The sequence below is a fragment of the Mustela nivalis genome (assembly GCF_964662115.1).
Source record: "Mustela nivalis genome assembly, chromosome: 11".
Classification (NCBI taxonomy): domain Eukaryota; kingdom Metazoa; phylum Chordata; class Mammalia; order Carnivora; family Mustelidae; genus Mustela; species Mustela nivalis.
In genome coordinates this window covers 111,786,876-111,802,776 of record NC_139030.1, presented here as the reverse complement: position 1 = coordinate 111,802,776, position 15,901 = coordinate 111,786,876, and the positions used below count along the sequence as shown (strand labels likewise).

At 45.7% G+C, this 15,901-nt stretch overlaps 1 protein-coding gene across 7 annotated transcripts in view; it reads right to left on the bottom strand.

Annotated features, from left to right (window-relative positions):
* Positions 1-372: 372 nt before the first annotated feature.
* The window catches only part of SLC40A1 (solute carrier family 40 member 1), a 747,507-nt gene continuing 731,978 nt past the window's right edge, over positions 373-15,901 (bottom strand). For all 7 annotated transcript variants that reach the window (XM_082690528.1, XM_082690530.1, XM_082690526.1 and 4 more), the window contains 6 exons: positions 15,637-15,796; positions 13,346-13,461; positions 12,213-12,339; positions 4,543-4,788; positions 3,181-3,834; positions 373-1,938 (listed from right to left, as the gene is read on the bottom strand). In XM_082690528.1, the coding sequence (XP_082546654.1) occupies positions 1,625-1,938; positions 3,181-3,834; positions 4,543-4,788; positions 12,213-12,339; positions 13,346-13,461; positions 15,637-15,796 (1,617 nt within the window). In that variant the 3' untranslated portion in view covers positions 373-1,624. The remainder of the gene's footprint in view (positions 1,939-3,180; positions 3,835-4,542; positions 4,789-12,212; positions 12,340-13,345; positions 13,462-15,636; positions 15,797-15,901) is intronic.

The following is a 15,901-nucleotide window of genomic DNA, read 5'->3' as shown; positions in this document are numbered from 1 at the left end:
GGGACCGTCTCAGGAGCGAGGCCCAGCCCTACCACGACAGGTGACACGGGACATACGCCACCACCCCGCGGGGCACAGGGCGCTTCCCCGCGACTCCCCTGACTTGACCCGGTGGGGAGAGCCGGCCTGACCCCGCCGGAGAAGGACTCGCAGCTCGGGGACGTGGCCAAGGACCGGGCACAGGCCAGGCTTGTCGGTGCACAGGAGCAGTGCGGGGACAGTGCGGGGACAGTGCGGGGACATGAAAACCCACCGCGCTCTACCCGCCGTCGTCCTACATCTCTAAAGAGGAAGATGCGCTCATCCAAAACCATGTTCTGTGACAAACGGGAACGCATCGGTGGCGCAACTCAGGAAAAGGAATCCAGATTATAGAAACGGTTTTATATAGAAACATTTTACAAAGATTTACAACCGGAGATCATCGTGTCATAGGAGAGAAGGAGGCAGACAACCACAGGGAGGAGGAAAGTGCTCACAGGGCGGACCGCGGTCCCCTCGAAAGTGCACGTCGGTTAGGGGCTGGCTGTGGCGAGACGACTTACAAAAGTTTTCTTAAAAATCCATACAAAAGTGTTTCTTTGGCTCCATCCTTCTCACAGACGTGTGACGGAGCCACACGGGCGACCAGCCTTGCTCTACAATTGTGTAAAAATAACTCCAGGCACAACACGGTGAAGGAAAAATGCTCTAGGGGACACGTTTTAGAGTCAATCAGATGATTTTACAACAAAACCTTCCCATGCGAGCGCTGTCTGCATCTCGTGGCCCAGCGGGAAGCGGCTCCCTCACATTCCAAGATACACATGGCAGGGGACAGCGGCGGGGACAGTGCTGGGGCTCAGCTCGGGTCTCCCCTTCTGTGGGACTTTCGCTCCCAGGTCCTGCGGCCTGACCATCTGGCACGGGAAGCCCCGAGCGGTCACCGTGGTGCAGCCACAGCCTCGGCCCCCGGCGGCTCCGCGACAGCCACTTCTGTCAAGTGCTACATCGGCTGACCACGCCACCTCACCAGGAAAATAAAAAGACAAAGGTGCTCCCTAAACTTACAACCATAAACCCTATTTGGGAATGCTACTGAAGGACTCCATTCTTCCATATAAATGTAAATCCCTTCCAGTCTATAGGGTCCCTAAGAATAACACTGGTTCCCAAACTCTCTTCTTCATACAGGAAGCAGAATTTGTATTTATAATGCGAATAAGATGTTAGAAGAAAGTAAATGAGCTAGACCTGGACACGAATGAGCTTCAGGGGAAGATGAAGCATCCGAATTCTTGCACAGATAACAGATATTTGCTAAAGAATAAGTTAAATCCCTTGACTAACCGCTCTTAGGTAAAATCTCATCCGCTCATAAGAAACAGGGAGAGATCAGCGTTACCATTCCACGGGCTACGTTTAAATGGAGCTTTTCTTTTCCTATTTTTCTTCCATCCTTAAATGTAAGGGAAATTAACCAGCTCACTTCCTCTGACCTAAGTTTCCTAAAATAGCTTTCGGCCCTCACAGCACAAGGGGGGAAACCAGAGAGAAGGGCCTCGCGGTCCACCGGGAGGCTGAAGCAGGAAAGCAGCGAGCGTGCGATCTAACCCGTCCCGAGGGCAGCCCCAGCTCCGCTGTCTCACACAACGGATGTACTCGCTGGATTTTCATTCGGGACTTCTTTCTCATCAGCACCACAGGCGAAAAGCTTGTTGCCCAGAGTTTTCTGGGCGAATCGAAAATACATGATGTGGCCCATAGCCACAAAGGAGACTGAAATCAGCACGAGCAAGCCGAAAGCTTCGGGATTTGGAGCCAGGATGACCATGATGAAATGCAGAAGATCGAGAAGGTAGTTCATGGAGTTCTGGACTCCATTGATAATGCCTCGTTCAGACTCCATTACATTTTCTTGCAGCAGCTGTGTCACAGTTAAATCAAAGGACCAAAGACCTATAAATAAAATATATTTGTTAACAACTGAATTTTAATTCATAGCTTTACATTTCAGATTCACAGTTTGAAAATACTGACATGCAAAATATACATTTATTCCTAGCACTGTGCATATATATATCATCATAGCCTTGTCTTTGAGAATTCTCTTCATCAATAAATACTGGTGTTAAGTAAGTGTTGATTCACTAAATTCTTCACCTGAAACTAAGATTACACTGTATGTTAATTAACTGGAATTTAAATAAAAACTTGAAAAATAAAAAATAAGATAAAAACACTGGGTTACTAGTATGGGTTATAGTGGTTTCAGGAAAGGATTTCTAGAGGCACTGTACAAAAATCAGTCTAATCTACAAACATTTTAATTCTATTTTACTGTGATTATTTATACAATAAAAGTAAAACTCTGAAATCAGAGACAATAAATCTGAATATAAGTATGAGTATTTTTAAAACTTAAAGTGAATGTACTAATATCTTCTTACGGTTAAAGTTTAAGGAGACTTTAATCCATTATTACGTTTACTGCTTGGGTTCTAAAGCCACTACAATAAAGCTGTCTTGCCTGAATATTAATTATCCTTGATAAAATAATGGGCTGCTTTGTATCACAAGATAAACACAGTTTCATTTCAAGAATGAATTCAGGCAGAGGTAATTCATTAGTGCTCTATTAATAATTACTTACATTTTGCCTTATAAGAAGTCTTTACATTGTGTTTCCTTTCAGAGCTACAAAACCCACTTGTCTGGCAAAGTATATCAGAAACACACATACGCTAAAGGGACTTTCCGAAGGCTTTTTTTTTCTAGCTTTTTTTTTTTTAGACCAAAAACACTATCTTTTTTACTTCGTGCTATACAAATAGTCTCTAAATTATAGTTCCTTTGGTAGAGTTATTAGCAATATAAAGACTCTAAATTACTAAATGGCATTATAATTACTATAGCTCATATGTTTTTGAAAATTAAATTACATCAGGAGTAATACTTAAGATGTTCATTTATAACAAAGTGTCAAGCCCTTGTGTTTTAAGACCGTATATGTACCTATACACACGCTATACTTTAAAAAATAAAAACTTTATAATTAAAGACTAGATCATACATAAGGATAAATAATGGATTTTGCTTAAATTAACACTCAGGGACTATTTCAGGTCATTTCTTGAAGAATTTTCTGAACCTGCATTGTGGAAAGACACTGTAGCCCATCAACACACAGAGAGGACTTACCGATTCTAGCAGCAATGACGCCTGCGAACAGCAGGCTGACGGAGATTATGGGCACGGGCTTAGGACTCATCTGTGGGACGATATTTGCAGGGGCAGACCCGTTTGACACGTGTATTTCAGTTGTTAGGATGATTTCAGGTATTTTCGTAGGGCTCATCGTGGACAGTGGCTCCGTTTGAATGAACCTAGAACGGATATCTTCAAAAGGAGAAACAGACAAGTCCAAGGGGCTTCCAGGCATGAACACAGAGATGACACACAAGATCAAACAGGAAAGCTGTGCAAATCCTGAGATCAGACCAGTCCGAACCAGGCCACATTTTCTCCGGAGCCAAGTAAAAGCCACGGTTCCCATGATTCCAGTGATGGCAGAGGCTCCCATCAAAATACTGAGGAGAGACCCGCTCAGCCCCTGAGTGTAGGCGTACCCTGTGGTGATACAATCAAAGCCCAGCACAGTCATATAGAGGAAAGCGAGGCCCATGCCCGCCAGAAACACCGGCTGGTTGTAGTAAGAAACCCATCCGTCCCGGACGGTGCGGAAGGGCTCCGCCATCTGAGAGGCGCAGCCGGGCTCTGGCTCGTCTTCAAGCTCACGGACAGGGCTTTTCCCACCCATGAGATGACTTCCCTCCAGGGATGTTGGCTCAGTTTCTGTTAATAAAAGACATCATGATATATGTCAATATAATGTGTATTTTCTTTTGCTAATCTAAGAATTTCAGCCAAGGAACAATCTCCAAGTAGCATTTATGTTAAATAAACAGCACACAGCTGATACCCCTCTCTCACATACGGTCTGTCTCCCTTTCCCCACCGACTCCCTTGGAATTTATACTCCCACCTAAGAAAACAAATTGTATTTCCACCAAAGATAAAAACCCAGTAATCGTCTGGAAAACCACAGCATCTTATTCTCTGGGCCCCGTGAGACTCGATTTGCCCAGAAACTGAACTTCCTCTCTCCTCCTGGGACATGTCCACTTCAAGTCCACACTCCCTTCTACTGTCCTACAGATAGCTACGCAACGCCTCTCTTCACACTCTTAGGATTTTCTTATTCCCTTTTTTCCCTCCGTTGTTCTTCCCATTCCTAGGGCTCAATTTTCCCAGCTGTCCCTCAATTAATTTCCCTTCATGTCTACTGCTCACATTAAGGAAAATGGCCAGGGGTCCCATTCCAACCTGCTGAGATTCAATCCAGAATCATTCCTCGGGCCATCCAAAGCCTGGGTTTGATTCATATATTTAACTCCTTCAGCAGTAATAAACTTGATATAAATTCAACGTAATTTTGGTCTTCCCCAACGTTTAAGGTCTGAACACCAGAATAAAAGGAACGAATCACTGTGCTGAGCTTACCTTTCTGTAAATTCAGCTGTTTTAATTCAGCTTCCTCTACTTTAAGTGCAGCTTTCACAGCTAGAGCAGGTGTTTTCTGATAAACCTTCCAGAGCAGAAAGTACTCCACACACATGGACACCAAATTCCACCCCGAAATGAAGCCACAGCCAATGACTGCAGAGCCAAACGTCATAATCTGGCCAACAGCCATGGGGGCCAGGATGTTGGTTAACTGGTCAATTCTCCGGATTGTAGCATTCATATCTGCAGAGGCAGGTAAGAGAGGCAGGTAAGTGCGCAACCTGTCAAAGAGAAGCTGCCCACTCACATAACACAAACTCATGGTCCAAGTGCGTAGATGCCTAAAATGCAAATTTCCAAAATCATTCTGAGCAAACCATTTTGTTTGAAAACAATTTATTGTTTGGGACACGTCATTTTACGGTCGCCTCAAAAATCACAACTGCTTTGGGACTGAAAAACTTAGTTTAACATCTAGAATGGTGACTCTTCTTTCATTTTTTCAATAATTATTAAATGCCCATGAAGATCTAGGCACCAATTCTTTCACTATAAAGAACAAGAAGAATATTCTGCCGTGTCTTCCTGGAGTCTACCTTCCCCGGGGAGAAGAAAGAATAAATGAATGAGCACATACATTTACAGCATGTCAGATGTTAAATATTAGGGTAAACAATAAAGCACAAAAAGGGCATAGAGAGTGCTCAAGGGAAAACAGAAATTTCAGTTTTAAACATGGCAGGGTCCGGAAAGGACTCACTGAAGAAAAGAGCAATATGGCAAAAACATGAACAGTAGGAAAAAGAGACAGTCGTGTAAATATTAGTGAATAGAGGATTCCAGAGCAAGGAGGGCACAAAAGTCTGGAGCAGGAGGAGCTGCCCACAGTGTTAGAGACTCAACAAGGTGGCTGGCAGGGCTGCAGCAGAGCGAGGGCGGGCAGAGCTCGGAGGGGCGGGCAGAGGTCGGAGAGGGCGGGCAGAGGTCGGAGGGGCGGGCAGAGGTCGGAGGGGCGGGCAGAGGTCGGAGAGGGCGGGCAGAGGTCGGAGGGGAGGGCAGAGGTCGGAGGGGCGGGCAGAGGTCGGAGGGGCGGGCAGAGGTCGGAGGGGAGGGCAGAGGTTGGAGAGGGCAGGCAGAGGTCGGAGGGGAGGGCAGAGGTCGGAGGGGAGGGCAGAGGTCGGAGGGGAGGACAGAAGTCGGAGGGGACGGGCAGAGGTCGGAGGGGAGGGCAGAGGTCGGAGGGGAGGGCAGAGGTCGGAGGGGAGGGCAGAGGTCGGAGGGGAGGACAGAGGTCGGAGGGGAGGGCAGAGGTCAGGGGGAGGGCAGAGGTCGGCGGGGAGGGCAGAGGTCGGCGGGGAGGGCAGAGTGGCCCAATCACGCAGGGTCCTGTGAACGCAGGATGCGGACCTCGACAATGAATGCTGCGGGAAGCCCTTGGAAGCTGATGAACAGAGAGACGGCGCGGTCTGACTTCTATTTGTAAAGGTTCCTGTCAGCTTGTGTGGCGTGAAGACGGAGCAGGAGAGCAGGGCGCAGGAGAGCAGGGCGCAGGAGAGCAGGGAGCCGCAGACCAGAGCGCGCGGAGCAGACGGACCGGCAGGAGAGGCCGCGGCGCGCACCCGCACCGGGCCAGCAGCCACGGAGGGAGACGGGCGCGGGGCATACTTCAAAGGTAGAACCAGAAAGACTCGTAAACTGATTAGATTTGGGGTGTGAGAAAAGGAAGACTTAAGGGAGACTCTAAAGTTTCTTGTTTCCGTCCTGCGCAACCACCGGGAAGAAGCTGCCGCTTGCTGAGAAAGGAAAAGTTTCAAAGGGTCAGGTTTGGGGCAAAAGAACAAGTATGTAGTTTGGAAATTCTGACTTTCACAGACCTACCGAGGGTCGAGAAGCCACAGCAAGTGGGCAGTCAAAGACGCCTGGACTTAAAGGAAGCAGTAGGTGGCCAATCTGGCAGTCATGGGCTGGCTGAGTTGGGGTTTCTAAAGGTTTTATTGATTTGTTTGTTTTAGAAAGAGAGAGCGCGCCCGAGCCAGGGGAGGAGCTGAGGGAAAGACAGGCGCCCCGCTGAGCGCAGAGCCTGACTCAGGGCTCGACCGCAGGACCCTGAGCTCATGACCCGAGAAAGAGTTCTTCACCGACTGAGCCACCAGGCGCCCCAGCTGGTGGCGTTTTAAAGCAGTGAGACTAGATGAGACCAGCCCAGGGACTGAGCGTAGATCCAGAAGAGACAAGATCTGAGAGCCGAGCCTTGGGCCTGTCAGTGTTCGGAGGTCAGGAAAATGAAGAGGAACCGGCAACGAGGAGAACGTCCAGGACACTATGGTATCCTGGAAGCCTCGGGCACCGCTGGTTCTAAGGGGGGATGAGGGGCAAGTGCTGCGGTAGGTCAAGGAAGACGAGCGCGGAGAAGCGGCTCTGGACTGGTCCCTCGGCAGGTCCCGGGGCTTCGGGGAGAGCAGTGACGGCGAGTGCCGGGCGCAAGCTTCAGAGCCCAGCGCCGGCCGCGGGGACACGTGCATATTGTACTTCAGTGACCGGCGCTCCCTGGACTCACGGCGTGAACGTTGGCCCTGGCATAACGGAGAGCAAAGCCCGGCCGAGGAGAGGAACAAGAACGAGTGAGAACAGACACCGTTTTCTTGAGTTTTGCTGAAAAGGAGAACAAAGAAATGGGGTGGTAGAGGGGCGGGGAGAAGTAAAAATGTTAAAAGCAAATGAACACTTTTGTTCGATGCAAAATTACTGTCCTTTAAGTTATGTCGATGGGCGCGATACAGCGGGCGAGAAGGGACGGAGCCGGGACGGTCCTGCGGCCCAGCCGAAGGGCAGCGGCTCACGCTCGGCCGCCGGCAGAGCCTCCTTGGGGGCAAGAGCGCAGACCGCGCGCACGGCTGCAGCCGGCCTGCCGGCGAGAGCTTGCGTAACCGCTCAGTTCTCCTATTTTCTCAGTGAAACACAGAGCGAGGTCATCACTGAAAGTGGGCATGGGAAGAGAGGTGCGGGAAGAAGAGCTGCGTGAGGGGACGGGAGACTAGTCCTTTCGGGAAGTGGGAGGAGCAAAGGACCACAGAACGCAGGACGGTCACCGGCGGCATGGAAGGGCCAACTTGACCCCAATGGTCTCGAACTTGAAGCGAGGACGGTGAGCACAACTGCGCAGTTTCTCTGGCCGTGTTCCCCTGGAGAGGGTCGGATGTAGCCAGGATCTTACAAAAGAAAAGTGACAGAAGGAGGAGAGGCCAGCGGAACTGAGGGCGCACGCTAGGAAGCGATCAGGGGGCTCCAAATGCCTGACCTCGGAATTCCAGCTGGTAAGGAAGGGACACAAGAGGAGCGGATTTCATGACATGTAGGTGACAACCAGGCTGGAGTACGGTCGGGGGAGGGGTCCCAGAAGGAAAGAGCTGGAAAGACAGGAGGCGGCAATTCAAGTCGTGTATGCCCACGGTTAGGATGACAGAAGGGGAGGCTCGAGTGGTGACAACAAAGGCTAGGACATGACCACAGGAACACAGAGCTAAGTCAGAGTGCAGGACAAGACGAAGTCGAGGGGAAGAGGGAAAGTCAAGAAAATGACCTATTTTCTTATCCTCTCTCTCGCAGAGTAGATTGGGATTAATGAGACAAATCCTTATCAATCACGCCGGGCACCTTCAGGGAAAAGCAATGCGTGACTAATAAGTGAGCTAACAGAAAATTGCCTTTACTCCTTCTCTGATTCTTCCTGGTCCTCAACTGCCTTCCAATTAGTCCTATGAGTGTATGAGGCTTCCGTGATAACAGGAGAACTTTGACACGGTTCACCTTTCACTTGAGAGGCAAAGGCAGTTTGCGCGGACCTCACCCGTGACCATTTTTTGCAGAGACCTCATAACTTCCACCTGCCCCAACCAGTGAACTTGCAGCTCCTGTGCTAACAGACACTGATTGAAATAACTCAATATTTTGATTCCAAAAATCGAGGATTAGGGAAAGCATACACATGTTCTGAAAACCACAGAACAACAACAAAATTAGTTTAATTACAATGATTTGCCGTTCTGGCACTACCTCAGGTTTCGGATGCTCCGGAAGCTTCCCAGTTCCACCAAATTCTGTCTTTTATATTATGCTTAGGAAGCTGATAATGTTTACACGTAACGTAGCATCTGGAAGCAGCTTTTATCTCTCTGAAGCAGAATGAACTACATGATGGTTTTTGGAAACAACCTAATCATTTGACTGGTAACAGGCTAGGGAAGAATCAGTCCTCTGGATAAGCAAACATGTCCTTTTTGCAAATTTCTCTTTATTCTTCTGCAAACACACAATGTGTTCTCATTTAACTCCAATTTAACTGTTTTCAGCCACAGCTGAGGCACAGAATGCGACCGGAAGTAGCTCCTTGCTATTACACAGAGTATATTCGGTCTCATGGGACGAGAGCCATAGCCAGACCCACCGGGGAGTAGCAGCCAGGACGTCTGTCTACCTTAAACATGAGATCAGTTTTTAGTCAACAGAGTTCAAATAAGAAATGTAACTGCCACACGTGACAGAGCTCACCAGCAGATGTTTCTTTAGGACGAAGGACAAAGAAAACAAAAAATAAAAAACAAAACCAATTCAGAGGCTATTAATAAAGAGTGGTTAACAAAGAAAATAGGGAAATAAAGTAGAGGAAAAAGTCTGGGAAGAGGAAATGAGTTTCAAGCAGGTTGGACAGGCTAAGGGTCATGGCACAGGAGAACGCTTTAATAAAACACTAAACCAAGTACCGAGGCAAATTAGTTAACTAACTGATTAATCAATGGTTTTAGGTAGGAAAACAATTCCTTTTCCGGAACTGTCCAAACTAGATGTTAACAGCTCTATTTTGGCTGGATGTCACCGAAATTCCAAAATTTCTTCATCTTCTAGGGAAAATGTCTCCTGTGTTTGTTGGTTTGTTTTTTTACCCTCGGTGATACGACTTCCAAAGTAAAAACCTACTCTGAAATCCAGAGACACTGGGGTTGGAGAAGGGGCGTGATCAGCACCAGCTCACAACCGCTCCTCTTCGGGCCACAGCCCTGCACAGACGTGCACGGACACACGAGGCACAGGCGGGTTCGGCATCCCGGCCCCGTCCCCTGCTGGGGTTCCTCACAGTTTTCTGGGGACTTCAAAACTCAGCCGGCAGAAACGTCCGTGCTTCCTGGCTGCGGCAGGTCTGTCTGTCCAGAGACGCCGGAGAACCCAGGCGCAGCGGGGGTCCCCTGGACATGCACTTTCCCCTTCTCTGTTTTTCCTCTCTCTGTCTCCTTTCTGTCTGTCCTAGAACTCTGCCTTGTAGCAGAAATGGCCCCCAAAATCCATAGTTAGACTCTTGCTTACCTTCTGAACTAGAAGTTTCTATCCTACTTGGAAGCATGGTTTTTAAGTAAATTTTTTTTTAACAAATGCTGATGTTGAAACTTGAAGAAAGACAACACAGAGGCATCCCTTCGCGAGGCTACCAACCTCCACTACCAGCTGGGCGCAGAAAAGCGCCGCTTCCTAAAGCTGGGTCACAGCAGACTGAAGTTCAACAAGCGGCTACTTTCTTCCTTAAACCTGAGAAATTCCAGAAGGCTAGAAAATGGACTCACTGGCCTAGATTCTCCCATTTTGCAATTATTCCTAATAATAAAGTGCAGCTGAGAAACGGACCTGATTTTGTTGTTGTCCAGGGACATCAATAAGCCCACAAGGTTTTATGGACTCTTTGTTTTTTGTTATTTATTTATGTACATATTTAGAACAAATTAAAGATTCTGAGTAACTTACACTTTATCCGAACTTTTTTTCCCCAGAGTATACAGACTTCACTGAGTCAAAATGGGTTAAGAAATTCAGATTAGGAGAAAGAAAATCACTTTATAAGCCAACTTTTTCTCCCAAGTATATTCTAACAGATATGTACGTGACCTATTTTCAAAACACACTTTTTTATACGCTTTGAATTTTACACCATGGACATGTATGACATACTTAAAATAGTAGGTTAAATAGAGAAAGTAAATAACAAGGAAAAACAAACAAAAAAGGACATAGCCTTATCTAAAGTGCAGCGTAACAAAAAGAGGCATGGAACTATTTCCCATTAGTAAATGATTATAGGAAGGAAAAAAAATCAATGAGAATCACTACTTCACCTCTAGGAGGAATGTCACGTAGCACACTCACACGTGCTAAATTCGTCCTCTTCAAACACCAGCCTCTCAAATCCCTGTGCTAGTTCTGTCTCGATTGTAACACTGCTACAACAGAGTGATGATTTTTTAAAAAGATTTTATTGACTTATTTGACAGAACGTGCAGGAGAGCACAATCAGAGGGAACAGGAAGAGAGGAAGACGGAGAGGGAGAAGCAGACCTCCCTGAGCAGGGAGCCCGATGCGATGCGGGGCTCAAACCCAGGACCCGGGGACCACAAAGTGATGGTTTAAGCAAATGCCTCTCTTTCTTCGTTTGGACCTTCCATAGATTTTGCTTCCTTTCTGTCACCACCTTCTTGCCTTTTTCCAGCCACATGACCCAAAGTTGCTTGTTACCCCCCAACACCTCATCTCGCCTTCTGTGTCCTGGGATAAGCCATTTAAATCATCAGCCATGGCTTTCTTGTCCGTCAGGATGGTTGGGCAACAGGTTTATGACACCCATTGTCTCAGTGAGCAGCAGAACTGATTCAGCTGAAATGATCAGCAGATAGACATACCCTTCCTCCTTCACCCTGTGCAATTATCAGTCCAGTGGGTATCTGTGGGGGGGCCAGGTAGAGAAGACTGAGCGAAGGGAATTATTCTGCGCCCAGGTAATATGGATGTGATAGGACATGCTGCTTCATAAGCGTTCTTTCACCTTTCTCTGGCCCCTTGTACACGTTTCCAATAGACAACTAAGATTGTAAGCGTCTTAGAAACCATATTCTGGCCTTAATTTTGTTAGTATTTATAACAGCAATTACGTTGTATATCACATGTAATGTAATAAAAGTTATAGACTGTAACTTTAAAGTTGAAGGAATTAACTGTTAGAGTCTCTTTTAGGACTAAGGCATTTCCAATTGCTTTAGAGAAAAATAAAATCCACACTGACCAGTTACCACTGGTAATAATATCCACAGTATGACTGATATAATCTCACAGCAGATTTTCACTGTTCTAGGTACTAAGTAAAGAGACCGTGAGCAGAATTTAAAAGAAAGAGTTCTTCTACTTGCCAGGTTTGCATGGAATAAAAGATAAGTTTGCTGTCTCATAAAGTAACTTGCTAACAGTGAGATAAGTCACTGCACTGAGACTGATATGGTGACATAACACAAAGACTTGTTTTCAATTTATCCTTCTTTAAAAACACTCAGAAGAGGAGTGCGTGGGGGGCTCAGTCAGTTAAGCTGCAACTCTTGGTTCAGAGCAGGTCAAGATCTCAGGGTCATGGGACTGAGCCCGGCACCAGGCTCGGTACTCAGCATGGAGTCTGCTTGACGTTTTCTCCCACTCCCTGTGCTCCTTCACTCTCTCTCTCTCTCTCTCTCTCTTTCTCAATCAATTAAATAAATATTTTCTAAAAATGCCCAGAAGAAAAGTTTAGCTTCATTCACAACCTCTGACTTAAAGTGAATCCTCATATAACCCACTTAGTTAAAAGAGATCACCAGATTACCTGCTAATTTGCTTCTGTCTCCTCCTGCAACAACGACAATCCAGTCCCTCTGGATGGTGATGGCAGTGGCAGTGCTGGCCAAATTGGCAATATTGGCAATAGTGATGATCAAGATGTAGCAGGAAGTCTGAGGAGTCACCAGAGAAAGTGGGGGTCAAGGGTCAGCGTGAACACACTCTACCTACCTCACTGGAGTTTAAATGGTCTTTGGTGGCATAATAACAAAATCTTAACTTCATTTCACAAAATTTTAAGAAATCATTTTACTTTGTCGACATGATATGTTAAGGTACCAGTGGTCGAGTTAAAGGGCATAATATCTTCCTAATCTGTATCATCTATAAAACACATCATACAAAAGTTGTAAAAGTCATACATACTTTCAGGTGACATAGTTACCATAATAAGGGTTAACAAGGGGGTAAGGTTGGAATTTCTCCCCAGAATATCTCTTTTGGAAAAACCACTGAAGGGGAAGTGAGAGGACCCATATTTAAGTCAGAGTTCTGACGCGGGCTAGTTGCACGACAATGGGTAATCAACTAACATCACTTTGCCTCAACTTATTCATTAACAAAATAAAGGGAACACACTAGAAGATTTCGATTGTCCCGCCGGGCCTTGAAGCTAGACGCTGGACGATATCAGTCTAAGTATTTAAGAAGATTCAAGAGTGACATCTAATCCACTATTTCCCACCCCTCCTCAGGTCTTTCTCCTTTTTTCATCAAGCTCACTGAGAACCTCGTGTAAGAAGTTACCAAGCTCATGACCCCAAACACAAACACCCATTATTACCAGAGGAACACAATCACGACACACTGTTAGGTATATGGGTAACATTTCTTAGATATTGTGAGCAAATTACAATACTAGAGAGCTGAAAACTAACAACTGAATTACATAATAAACTCTTAGAAATGCCATCAAAAAAGAATTGAAAAAGTTAAAACTCAAACAATAGCAAAAAAACAAACAGAAACAAAACATAGTAACTGTAGGGGATATTAAAGTGGACACAGACACCAACAGTGTCTTTGTAAAAAGATATTCCCTAGTCTCAAATGGTTTTCATTTTTTACCACGACGAGATGTTCTATTTTCTGCCATTAGGAATCCCACTGGGAACTTACAAGAACCCATCCATGGTACATGGTCAGAAGGTCGTTTTTATGTAAGAAAACCATCATCAGAATGATCCCGCACAGGATGACCGAAACATTCTGTACCACCAGCGAAGTCTGAGCCACTGCACAGAAGGAGAGACAAAGCATTCACTACACCACAACATCTCGGGGGCCGTTTTTGTCCACATACCCCTGTTCTACTACATTCATGCATATGCAAATTATTGTAAGGAAAAAAACATTCCTGAAGTGAATCCTGAATGAACTATTTCCAGTAGGCCACACCGTATCACATCAGGCCAGCAAAACTTGCAGAAAGAATGAAGTATTCACCATTTTTCCTGTTAGTTGAAGTCTTTCATAATGACCACAATTTCATCTAGTGTATTCGCTTGACGGTTTACTGTCATAAACAGAACCACATTACATAGACAAGCTCCATCTTTCAGCGCTTTGTTGCTTAGGCTAAAACAAGAAACCAAAGGAAGTGACAGAAGAGGTCAAGGAAGAAGTCACAGCATCCATAACTTCCTCCAGGGTACGCGGAATCTGATACGATCAGATGGTCTAGATGAATAGGAAAGACATAAAAATTTGCCAGGAATGAAGAGTAGCAGTGTGGTCCTCTGGGCATTCTATTGCTACCTGCGGGGCTATGAAACCCCAAGCTACACCTTCCTTCACAGAAAATGCCAACTTCCTTAGAGTGAGACACCCACGCAGACAAAGTACTGGAGTAAGGACGTCAGTGTACCAAGTAAGGACACCCACGGTCTTATCTGTAGTCTCTTCTCTGCCATGTACCAGGAAAGGTGATCTAGGGGAAGATACGTAACGTCTCTTATGTCTATGCGGTGAGGATAAGAAGCCATTCCTGCCTTCTTTACTTCTCAAGGTCATTATTATACTCAAATAAAATACTCATGAAAGTACTTTGAAAAATAAAGAGTTGTGTGTACGCGAGGTATGATTATAGCTCTTGTCTTCAAGGGCGGCGAAGCTCATTCTGGCTCGGAAAGTCATATAAAAACCTAAACTGCTTTCTGAAATTAGTTTGGGATGAAATCCCAACATAGAACTCATTCTTTCATTGTACAAGGACTAACTGTCAACTACATGAGGTCCTTTTAGTTTTTAGGAGCCCACAGACCAGAGGAAGGAAAGATATGTGAACAGGTAATTGTAAGAGTGTTAAGTACAACAGCTGAGGTACAGACAAAGTCTTCTGGGAGCACAGAGGAAGAAAGGATTAACTCAGCCTAGAAAGATCAGAGATTTTCATGGACCGTGACCCAGGAGCTGATTTCATGGGATGAATGGGAGACTGCTACCCCACCACACTTTTTCACCCAACTCAACATTCCCAACCTAGATTTTCAGTGTTTGACAACTGTTAAGGTTAAAAGATCTCGATGTACAATATTCCTACGTTCCTATAAACAATGATGGAAGCAACTAGGAATGTTTTTCTAGCACACAAAACTTCACTTTATCTGCGTTTTGGTCGATCCGTTCTCAAGACAGAAAAATGTCATCTTGACCATTTCACTAATAGCATCAAGTCTTAGAATTTGATGATCCAAATTGCTTTCTACACAGGGCTAGTCACCCTGCACTGAAAGAAACTAATACCTCAATCTGTCTCCAATGTCTAAAACAGACAAGGCCAGGTCTTGGATTGCCAAGTGCATAATTTGGGAAAATTCTACCCTGACTTCTTATTTTACAGTGCTCTTATATTCTGCACAACTGAACTGTTCAGTTTCTCTCTTTGAAAACTGCACTAATGTTCTAGAATAAATGTCAACATATTATCATTTCTTATCTTTTTATCAAAAGTTTATAATTCAGCTCTTCACGATGCAGACTCAGGCACACTTACTTAAATCTATAGTTGTTGAGTCCCTACACAAGCCGCTGTGTCAAACACTGTAACCCAGAGGACAGATGTTAAAGCTGTCCCAGCAACATCACACTAGCAGACTTAAGTGCACATCATGGTTAGAAAGAATGTCAGAGTTGAGCAAACTTTTAATGTTTAACACGGTTCTCAGAAAAGAGCTATGGCGTTAATTATTAACATCTGGAATTTACGAACTGCCAAAGATCTAAAAAAAAAAAATCAATAAGCTTAATATCCTGGCATTCCGATTTCGTGCAGGGGCCCCAGGACCCTGCAGGCAGAAGAGCTGCCATGCAGCATCCTATCCCTCAGGGGTGCCAGGCCACATGCCCTGGGTGAGTCCCAGGGGTTTCTGGGCCCCGAGAATACAAAGCCTTAGTCAACAGGTACTCACCTCTGAGTCTGGCATTCTTATCCACCCAATCACCAATGATGGCTCCGAGGACCAGAACAGACCCTGCCACCACCAGCCCGTAGACCGCAGTCAAGAGGAGGCTGTTTCCATAGAGCTCTACCAAGAACACAGACACGGCAAAGTGCCACATCCGGTCTCCCTTCAATGAAAAAAGAGAAAATGTTTTGATGAAATTATTTTTATTTTCTAGTCAATTATACAGAGGAAGTTGCTTCCTTATCCAAAAGGTCCTTCTAGGCTATAC